The 11,086-nt window shown below is 40.9% G+C and overlaps 2 protein-coding genes across 4 annotated transcripts in view; one reads left to right on the plus strand and one right to left on the minus strand.

The window, feature by feature from the left end:
• Positions 1–379: 379 nt before the first annotated feature.
• Positions 380–7,879, minus strand: THOC7 (THO complex 7). The gene is made up of 8 exons (XM_027892413.1): positions 7,615–7,879; positions 7,170–7,287; positions 6,177–6,304; positions 5,753–5,839; positions 4,308–4,365; positions 1,893–1,959; positions 1,712–1,781; positions 380–762 (listed from the first exon to the last, which is right to left on the minus strand). The coding sequence occupies exons 1-8, from the start codon at positions 7,631–7,633 to the stop codon at positions 695–697; spliced, it is 615 nt and encodes a 204-aa protein (XP_027748214.1). The 5' UTR covers positions 7,634–7,879; the 3' UTR covers positions 380–694.
• Positions 7,880–8,202: 323 nt separating this feature from the next.
• The window catches only part of ATXN7 (ataxin 7), an 84,445-nt gene continuing 81,561 nt past the window's right edge, over positions 8,203–11,086 (plus strand). For 2 of the 3 annotated variants that reach the window (XM_027892409.1, XM_027892410.1), the window contains exon 1: positions 8,204–8,355. The gene's annotated coding sequence lies outside the window, so the exon portion shown is untranslated. Of the gene's footprint in view, positions 8,356–11,086 lie in introns of all 3 variants that reach the window. The other variant, XM_027892411.1, reaches the window with a different exon arrangement.

An 11,086-nucleotide genomic window follows, 5' to 3' on the forward strand; every position in this document is an offset into this window, starting at 1 on the left:
TTCTTCAAGAACAAAGCTTTTAAATCACAGTTTTAAAAGTGCCATTTCAAAATGTGACTTCTGATGTGGTACAACAAACAAAGCAGAGCAAGGTTTGGATCACTGCAGATCTTTGCATCACTTTGAGGAAAAAAATTAAAGCTAGCACAGACAATTTTTGTTGTTTTATAACCCTTAACAAGCATTGATTCTAGAGAAGTAATTCGTTTCATATGAAACTAGTAAGTTCTAAAATGATAGCTAAGACCCTGCTTAGTTCAGATTTAGGTCCCATCTAGACTGATACAGAAGCTGGGACTCATGCAAAGATGCACTGCCCTCAGTCTGATGTCAAGTAAGAAAAGCAGCCCTTATTATTAAGCTCAATGCCTACTAAAGATAGGAAAATCTGTGAAAACACCTTTTATTGACAATGTTTTGCAAACACCTTAGTTCACAAGCACTGTGTAGAAGCTTCATCCTTTGTAAACCAAAATTTCCCAAATTACAAAGTTGTGGATTAACACAAAGTGCCTGTCTGCACAGATCTGCAACTGTTTTCCCCTGAAGCATAAGCAAAACAAGTATTTTTGTATAAAAATTCACAGAAGCACTAGAAAATTATTTTCAACTCCACCTCCTTTACTGTTGGTTTCAACATAACATGAAGATACTTGGACTTTCTTCAGTAGTATTGTCAGTCTTCATATTACATCTACTGTTTGGCCTCTGCTTCCATTTGAGTTTCTTGGGATTCTTCAGCTTCTGAAAGTTTTTCATCATCTAAAATTCAATATTATTGTAAGTCAAACATGGTTTGTTCATACTGCAGAGCTGTGTCCCACTTAAATATTTTATTTTGATTGCCTTGAATGTGTAGCTGAGTATCTCATTTTTTAAAGTGCTATGTTCAAACAAACAAAAAAAATAACAATAACCTTCTGCTAAAGTTCACCTAGGATTAACAGTTCATTCTGCTTAAGAAGATCTAAATGGCCTTAGAGAATGAAAGTCTGCTCTTACAGCCATCTATGCATTTAATCAGGTCATGCTCAAAGGCTGTACCAATTGTTGTGTCTTTGAAAGACACGGCAAATATCCAGCAAATAATATTTAAAACAGTATTTCCATATTAGAGCACGAAAAGTTAGTGGTGATTTGAAAATATTAATCATTTGTATGACAAAAATGACTAATTCCTGAATTTAGCTCTTGTGTATGACAGCTTTAGTCCCTACTCTATCACAAACTCACTGTGTGAGTAGGTCAATCATTTACCTTTCCTGTATTTCAATTTATTTTTAGTAAAGCCTGAAATGATACCACGATGGCAGTGATATTTTCAAAACTATCAAAATAGGAATTATACAAATATGTCTGGAATAAGTACAAGAATAATTTTCTGTAAGAAATATTTTCTCTGTTTAAAAAAAAAAAACAAACAAACTAACTCACCTGAAATTGCTAATCTCCATCCCCACATTTTAAAGAATTCTGCTGCCTACAGATTAACCTAAAGCTAGTCAGGAAATGACACAGTGGGTAGCTTGTAGAAGAAAAAGAATTCTGAGCAGTCTCAGGCTCTGGACTACTACTGGGGAAAAAAATGCTGCCGATGCAAGAGGTCACCAACCTCAATTGCATGGAGCTATCCTGCTGCTGGAAGCTGTGAATCCTTTTGATCCACTGAAACCCAACCCAGTTATATCTATTACCTAAGAACAACACTTACTCTCCAGGGTTTGCTGAAGTTCATGGATAGTGCTCAGGAGAACATGGAACTGCTTTCTTCTCAGCTCCAACTGGAACGATAAAATACGTATTGTAGGAAACAGAGAGCCAAACAACCAACAGCAGATTCTCCATTGTGTTCCTAATGAATTATTACATAACAATTTCTGTGAAAGACCTACCTTATCTTCAACATTTTCTTTAATGTGAGAAAGATTTTGCAATTCTTTTCCCAAAGCTTCCAGCTGCCTGTAAGGAAATTGCCATAGTGTTTTTAAAAAATTCTGTAAAATTCTTGCAAAACAGATTTGAACTAAGTAGAGGAAAGAGAACAATTAAATAGACAGCATATATAAAAAAAACATAGCAAGTGAAACAATGTAGAGGTAAGGCCACTTCATGTAAACGTTAATTTATGTTCTAAACTTGTAATTTCAGGATTCTTACAAAAAAACAGGCCTCCAAGCTGGAATACAGTTGTACACTGGGCATTTGGACTGTAACAACCTTGTCCTGCTATAACGTACTATTTACTTGACCATACAATGGAAGTTAAAGAAGCAGATTCATAGAACCAGTCTCATACCATGATTTTGTCAGTATTTGGTTTCTAGTTTCTGCAGGATTTCCATGTGGCCAAATCTCTCTGTTTATACTGTGCTGTCAGGCGTGAGCAGACTGTGAGAGGGCATGCAATTTTTTTTTTTTCTAGTAACATCCAAGCTACATCTAGAATTTTACTCCTTTTCTCCAGAGAATTTTTGCCTAGCCTTCTCGTTTTTGTATCTCCTTTTATAAGACTCAGTGTAATTTCTTGGCCTTCTGAACAGCCCTTCTAATACTGCATCTAATTACACTGTGGGCACTGTCATTTAGTAGTTAGCTCCTGTCACTTCCTGAAGTGGCTCCTGTGCATTACTTGTGACTAAGCTGCTAACAGCTTTTTTTGTGCTGTATGACTAGTTATTCCAAGAAACAGTCACTTAAAAGCATAAAGAAAGTATTTTTCTGAACTTTGCCCTATTGTGCCATATAACCTGCAAAAGCTATAAATGTAGCTCTTGACATAAACCATGATGCTTCTCCTCACAAGACATTTCCTCAAGTGTTTTTAGTGATTGAGAGTTCCATGAAAAATGTGACATTGATAGTGAGGCTTCCTCTGTTCTGATTTAAGAGTGGCCTTTGGTTCATTGTATGATTTTCTGTATACTTCCCTATGTCCTGCATTCTTCCTAGCTGTAACCTACCACCATTTCAAGCTTAGCTTAAGAAGCTTATGCTTGCATGTGTTAAGCAAAATTAAACAACCTGGCATCTTCCAAGATCAAAAAGTATCATTTATCATAGAGTTGTAGAATGGTGTGTGTTGGAAGGGACTTTAAAGATCATCTCGTTCCAACACCCCTGCTGTGGGCAGGGACCCTTTTCACTAAACCAGGTTGCTCAGAGCCCCATACAACCTGGCTGTGAACACTTCTAGGGATGGGGCATCCACAACTTCTCTCATTTATTTGCTTCCATTCTTAATTGACTTATCGGAAAAACTTCACTTTTGATACTTCTTTATGAAAGCCTCACTTGATAAATTAGTCACATGATGACTAATGAAGTAAGAAGTAGTCAAGCATCATGAGGATTGCCTGTAATAATTGAAGTTGTAGTAATGAAATCAAGGCACAGAAAAACAATATACAGGAAAGAAACATGCAAAATATTGTCAATGTCTTATAGCTATAAAAATGCTATTATTGGGGTAATAGTATAATCAAAACTCTTCCTTTTGCTATGAAAGGACACAGAAAGTGAAAAGACAGCCTCCCTTGGCAATTTCACTGAAAGTGGGCAATAGGACAGGCACAAGCTGCACTTAAATGGGAACAGTAACCCCATGCTACACCTGTAATGAACTGAAGAAGAGCAAACTCATAGATGCAGTAGGTTCTGGAATGTTTCTGTGGCTCGATAAAGTTACAAAGATTATCTCCCTACAACTGCCCCAAAAGCACAGATAGTGATCCAAACACAGAATGTGACACGCAGCACTGTAAGTTACGTGCAAGGCGAGTTGGACAACAGGTAGGTCCAACCTGCATGCCAGGGCAGGTTATGCTGAGGTACAGCACAGCAATTTATAACTGGGCATGCAGGAACAACTACTACAAGGAAAACATTAAACCCAAAAATCCTAGGAGCTTTCTCCTGCTTTCTCTCATTCCACCTTACTTGCTTGTGTGTTAGGGATTTTGAGTGGCCACTGAATTCCTTGCTGGTGCATGTTCCAGCACTTCCCACTATCCCTCTTTTCTGAGAAGCTCATGCCTGGTAAATGACATCAGATGTGCACTTACATCTAAGTTCACTCATTCACCTTAACAATGGAAAGGTCTCAACTACAAAACTATTAGCAATGCTTGTGATGGGGAGAGATGGACATTAATTAAAGAGAGCTGATAAGGGCACCAAAACACAAGTTCTTTCTGTGTCAAAAGAAATTATATAAAAGTGAGGAAAGGTCAAACTGAAACCAAGGTAATGTCAAATCTGCTGTTCTTAACTTACTGGGTTATTGTAATTTAATATAGTTTTATACTTACTTCAGCGTTTCATGTCTGTCTGGGTGGTGCTGTATGACTTTGGCCAATGCATCATATTCTGAAAGACATTTTAAATAGTTAATTGAAATAAATCTGAAAATACTGATTCAAGAATGCAAACTCAGGTACCACAGAATGGCAGGTTCTTTTTCCTTCTTGAATAACTGTTTTAACATTTCTCAAATATGTACATAACACCTTACATCTACAAAAAAGTACCTGCAAAAATATATATATATATAAACGTATATTTCAAAATAGAAGATTACACCAAAGGAGATTTTAAATAACCTACAGATATAATTATAGACCATTGTCTACTCACTCAAACTTACCCAGTGCTAGTGATTCAAAAAGGATGAGGCCAGAAAACTCAACCTCTGCATTGCTGCACACTTGGTCTTTTGTGTACGATTCATAAGCATTGGGTTTAGATACAATCCAATGTACATGTACAGCAAATGGTGCTGATGTTACACAGGAACATTTAAGATTTTAAGAAAAAAGTAAAAAATGCTGCATGGATTTTTAAAATTTTTAGGATTTTTTTTTAAATTATTACATTTAACTTAAGAATGATATTATAGTTATTTAGGCAACTAACACAGCCATTTCCTAATAGTAAGACTATATATATGCCAACTACCTCATTCACATGGAAAAAATCTGTGCTGCAGACTGGACAGAACAAATCAAAAAGCAACCACTTCAGACCTATGTTTGTGAAGATGTAAGGACTCTACATTCCTACTAGTTAAGGTTATTTTAATTTTCAGTTGAGTCTAAAATTATCAACAAAATTGATCTAACCGTTGTATTTAAAACCCTCCATGTGATACTTCTGAACTTCTTGCATTTCATTTATCAGAAAAGCAACTTTTTGCTTCTTCACAATTGCTAATCTTTTCAAAAGCTTCAAGACTAACCTTAAATTATCAGCATACACTTTTAAGAGCAGGGAAAAAATACACTTCTTGTAACTGTATTCAGTAAGGACACACACAGAGTTGCTGGTGAGTACCTGGAACCGCTGTCTCGGTGTACGCCAAGACAACACCTTCCCTTAGCAGCTGAAGGAACACACCTCAGTGCAGGGTGTAACTCCATTCAACTCTTGTCTCACTATCGTTAATGTGCTTTAGTTTTTCTCAAATCACCTGAATTGTGATAGGATGCTTCTGGGATTTTTCTTTGGCCTGAAAACATCTCTCTGAACTTTTCTTTTAGGTTTTCCTGATGTGGCATGACATTGATTGCCTGGTTCAACCCTGACTACCTCATCCACCAAAACCTTGCAGCAGAGGGTGTGGAACCCACCAGCTTAAATATAGTATCCATATCCCTCCCACTTTTAAAAATTTTGAATCTATTTTCCAATACGATGTATTTTAAAAGATAGCAAAATAATGAAGCCCACCAGCCTAAATACAGACATTGCTCCTTACCCTGGCGATTTTTTCGAATCCTTTTTGCTTGCAGGATTTGTTTTTTGCATTCAGAAATCTTCTCATGGGCTGCAGCTATACTGTTTTCTTTTTAAAAAAAAAAGTATAGAGAGTTATACTGAGCTGAAAAAATACATGTAAATAAGCCATTCTGCTAAACTATAAAAGATAAAGAGCTGTTTGTGACACACTGGCCTGTTAACTCCATCAGCTTCAAAACTACATACATTGTAATAGGTAAAAAAAGCTCTTGTTTTATATGTCTTTTATATATTGATAAGATGCTCACAGCACATGTATGATTGCCATCTAGTAAAAAAAAAAAACAACATAAAAAACCCAAAAAACCCCCTTCCAAATCACTCATCAGATATATATATTTTGTTTGCCGTCAGACAGAAACAGTGAAATTTTTCATATTTACCGATATCCTTATAGATTTTTTCATAATTTTCCATTTCTCTCAGGTTCATGTCATACACCAGAAGAGTTTTTCCCATTGAAAATTCACATTGTGACAAAGTACTCAGCATTCGTTGGTACTGGCTATAACTGAAACAGACAAGATATTTACTCCCATGAGTGTAAAAATACTCTACAGAACAAGAAAACAAAACTTCATGTAGCATAAGTAACAGCGAAATAACAATTATTCAATCAAGGAAATACTTTCAAGTTTCAGTGTATAACTTCTTGAAAGTGCAGTTAGAAACATTGTTCCCATTAATTCCACCATCATGTCCTTATCGGTGTAAAGTGAGTATTAAGGTAATGAGCAGTTTGATCTAGGGCTTATAAATTTCCCAGCTAGGGTTGGCTCTGTGACCTCTGAAATTAGTATTTTAATACTGCAGTGCTTCTCTGTACACACAAACATAATATTGTGTCCTCTGGGAATTCATATCCAGTACTAATAGGGACCCCACAGCATGTTGTCACTTGTTCCTTATTACTTTGGCTTGTTTGGGTTTTGTTTTGTTGTTTGTTTGTTTTTGGTTTTTTGTTTTCTTTTTTAAAGAGAACCACAGCAGCAGAAATACCAGCAGTATTACTCTTCCCTTACAGAACAAACGCAGGGCTGCCAACTAAAATATTCGAGTCATGATCCTGTTATAACAGCGGGACTCCCGGAAGGATCACACCGCGGCAAGGGAATCCTGAGGGCATTCGAGCGGTGCTGGCAGATTTCATGATACAGCCCGCAGCCTTCAGTGATTTCTGACCCGTCTCTAGCCCTCATCTCCCAGCACAGTGCTCGGCTTTTGTCCTGGAAACACCGCAGAGCCACAGCAAAAGCAGGCGCACACATTTCAACAGGGGTCCTTTCAAAATGGATCGAGCCCTGTTTTCCAATGCAATGCAAGCCAAGCAGTTCCAAGACTTAAAAAACCAAACCAAAACAACAGAAAACAAATACCCTTCCTCTTGAGATCCGGAATTACACCACTTAATGAAACTCTTCACCAACAAATTGATCCTCCTGTCGTCGCCAGCTCCATCGCCATCGATCAGCAGCCGCTTGCGGATAACTTCATCTGTGGAAAGAACTCCTGTTAGATCCTCTCGCGGCATGGCAGCCGCATCCCAGCGCCGCGCGCGGGGCTCCTCCAGCCCTTCAGGGAACGATTCCCGGGGCCAGAGCGGGCGGATCTGCTGAGCCCGGGGCGCTGCGGGATGCAGGGAGCGGGGCCGGGATGGAGGCCCGTGTGCGGGGTGAGCGGCCCGGGCCGGGATCGGGGCCCGCGGGCGGCTGCTCCTCGGGGGGCGGAGGGGAGAAGGAGCCCGGGCGGGGGTCGCGGCCGCGGGGCGGGAGGAAGGAGGGAGGACGGAGAGAGAGAGGGAGAGAGGGAGGGAGGTCTCACCGTCGGTCACGGCCCCCATGGCGGAGAGTGCCGGAGCCGGCGGGGCGGCGGCAGCAGCGAGTGAGGTCAGCTTCCCACAATGCAGCCGGCGAGAGCGGCGGCCATGGAGGGGGAGGCGGCGGCTGCTGCTGGGGCCTGAGCCGGCGGGCGGCGGACGCGCGGCCCGGGGAGGGCGGGCGAACGAGCCCCGCGCCCCGCGTGGAACCGGCCCCCTGGCGAGGGGCGGCCCCGCCAGGTGAGCGCCCCACGGGGGAGGGAAGCGGCGGTCCCGCAGCCAGGCTCCACCTCCCCGCCCCCGCCACCCGCACCGGCCCCGCCGCCCCCCGCCCGGCCGCCCCGCCATGCCCCCGGCACATGGTGCCGCGCCATCGAGGCCACCGGGCCGGGGGGCGCCCCGGCCGCCCTTCCGCCACGCTCCCGGCTTGGGGTATCTTCGCCGGCGTGCCATCGCCAGCGGTGGTCCCGTCCTCTCTGCACGGGGCTCCCGCGTGGGTGCGGCGGTGCCGCCTCACCTTCGCCGGTGGTGGTGATGCCACAGAGGTGCGGGGGGGACGGTTTCACGGCGGCGCCCAGCGCCCTGGTGATGGCACGGGGAGCAGGTGGACGGTCTCACCATGGCGCTCAGTGCCACGGGCAGGAGGGTGGTGGGACCCACTGAGGTGGCTGTCCAGTCCCCGTGGCTGGAGGGAGCGGGAATTCGGGCGGTTCCTGCTCGCTGGCGAGGATGTGCCCATGGCACAGGTGTGAGGGAGCCGGGCTGGCCTCACCGGGCCATCCTTGGGCTCATCCCCACTCGGTGCTAGGAGGACAAGCAGCAGGGCGTGGGGCGCGCTAAAAATCATATAAAATCATGTATCATTCTTAAAGGTGTCCTGGCGAGTTTGGCTATCACCAGCAGATAGGAACAATAGTTGTTTCATCACACCCTGACAAAACTAAGCTGGCGCTGAAAAAAGTGGCGTGTCTGGAGAAAAAAAGATGTTGAGGCGTTACCATATGTTGATTTTAAGGCTTTTGTCCACCGCCTTGGGCACTTGGGCAGTGCTAAACCTGGTAATGCTAGTGTTGTATAGATTATTGCATGTGAGACGTTTCCAGAGCTTGACACCTTCGAATTCCCCATTCGTTTTGGTTTGGACAGTTAAGTAGCTCATGGTCTTGTTCTGCTAGGCGGTTTTTATTGACAGTCTTAGCGTCGTGGGGAAAATCGGGGTGAGAAAACAGAGTTAATGTGTCCTGTGATGTGTGCAGTTCCTGGTTTTGGAGCTATGAGTGATTAAGAGGCTCTTTTTTTGTTCTGGATAGTGGCATTTAACAGCTATTTAAGGATTTGTAGATTGTTTCAAGTCAGTCCTTTGTCTTCAATGGGCAACTGGTCGGGTTCTTTGAAAGGTGCTTTGGGAAAGCATTACTAGAGTGGTCATTAAAACTCTGCCTGAACTTTTAGGAATAGAGAGTTTCCAACATAGCAAACGTGGATAAATGATTTCTGTTCTTGAAATTTTTATATATTTTTATGTGATTTGTATGTGATATACTTTTATGTGAAAACCCAACTCTCTAGCCAGTCATGCAAAGTTTGGGCCAAAGAACGGGCCATGCATTCATGAGCTATGTAAGGACTATTAAAAATGCTCACTATTATGAACTTTGATTTTGTTGCCATTTAATATAGTTGAACTGAAAACTGTTTTTCGTGAAACTTTGGTCACTATGATGCATCCCTAGTATTTTGCCAAAGGCTGAGAAGAAGACCTTGCTGAACATCTCTGTGCAAATTTTATACAGTTGCTGCCTTTTCCTCTTTACCGACTGATTTCCTTTTGGAAGTCTTAAGCATCTTGAAGCATTCAGTTTCATCAAAACTTAATATTTTTCTTGCCCCTCTCTGAGCTCTTTCCATTTTCTGAGCCCTCTCTGTTTTTACTACAGAGAGAAGTTGGTCAGAACTGAAGGCTATTGTAGGTGAAAATACACAATTATTTATTTAATCATCTTAGAACTTCTGTGTGATATTCTGTCATTTAATCCAATACAATCTTTTCTCACTTTTTGTTCATCATTCCACTGTTGGTCAGATAGTCTTATTAAACTCTCCACAGTGACAAATAGATAGTCTTTGTGTAATTAATTTAGAATATAGCAGTCCATATGATTAGTTAATAGTATTTAATGACTTTTGTGTCATTCTTGTCTTCATAGGTGTTACTAATTACAAGCTTCTGTGAAATTCTCTGTTCTGGGTCTTAGGCTCATAAGAACAATTTTGAGAACAAAGCCATTATTTTTCTTTTTGAGACAGGGCTTTCAGGCATCATCGATGTTCATTAACTTTTCTCATTTTGAATGGGAAGTAGAACTTGGTAAATACATCATCAAGAATCTCACTAAGGCTACGTATTGATGCAATAGTTCTCTTTCCTGCTGTGTTTTGCCATATTAAATATCCATGAGATGTTTTTGCCCAGGAAGCCAGTTCCAGCTTGCTGGGTTTCTGTACGCATTTGAGAGTTCACAATGTCTTTGGAGTATTTCTTTTTGATTTGCTCCATTTCCAAGTAGAATTCCTTACCTTGTAAGTATGAAATGACTCTTGTTTCATGCGTATGGTGTGTTGCGCTGGGCTGTATACAGTCATGTTTTTGCCATTAATTCAGTGTGATGTATGATGTAGATCTCTGGAGCAGGGTTGACCTACTCTTATTTATTTGTCCTTCACCAGTATTCTGTGCAGATTCTGTCAGCTACAGTCTTTTATGTAATCCTTCAACTGACCAGCAGAAACACTGAGGAGCATTGGGCCTTCCTTAAAGCATCAGTAGTGGAGATTCATGCAATAGGAAAAAATGTCTTGCACAGGGTATAGCACCTGACTCTGTGCCAGGTCTTTTGGAATAAGTACCTGTGTGTGCTTTCAACCAAGCTAAATGGGATGCCGTTTTCCCTCTTTCCTTGAATTCCTTTATGTGTGCCATATGGTAAGACCCTGAAGCAGCTTATACATAATAATTTGTTGCACATCTGTCCTTGTCAAAAGTGTTAAATGATCCTCTCTAATGTTTCCAGGTGACTGTGGATGCAAGAAATATAAACTAGGTAAGTTTAGTACTGCAAGATGTTACATGTGTGTAGAACTGGCTCTGATTTTTCATTAGCTTTTTTTTTTTTTTTTTTTTTTTTTTTTTTTTTTTTTTTTTTTTTTTTTTTTTTTTTTTTTTTTTTTTTTTTTTTTTTTTTTTTTTTTTTTTTTTTTTTTTTATTGAGGAAATCTGTTAAAGCTGAAGTTTTCTTTCCTGAAAAACAATCTATGAGAGTCAAAGTTTAAAGTGACTTTATACCTCCTCCCTTTTTCTTTAACTATGTGTATATATTCTTTTTTCCCAACTGCAGAAAAAGTTAAAGGGGAAGAAGCTTTTTATAGTATTCCAGGCTATAATGAGCTATGATTTTTAAGAGCTAAGAAAACAGCTTT

This window comes from Empidonax traillii, unplaced genomic scaffold (assembly GCF_003031625.1).
Source record: "Empidonax traillii isolate 1590-97213 ecotype Southwest subspecies unplaced genomic scaffold, ASM303162v1 scaffold351:size1117198, whole genome shotgun sequence".
Classification (NCBI taxonomy): domain Eukaryota; kingdom Metazoa; phylum Chordata; class Aves; order Passeriformes; family Tyrannidae; genus Empidonax; species Empidonax traillii.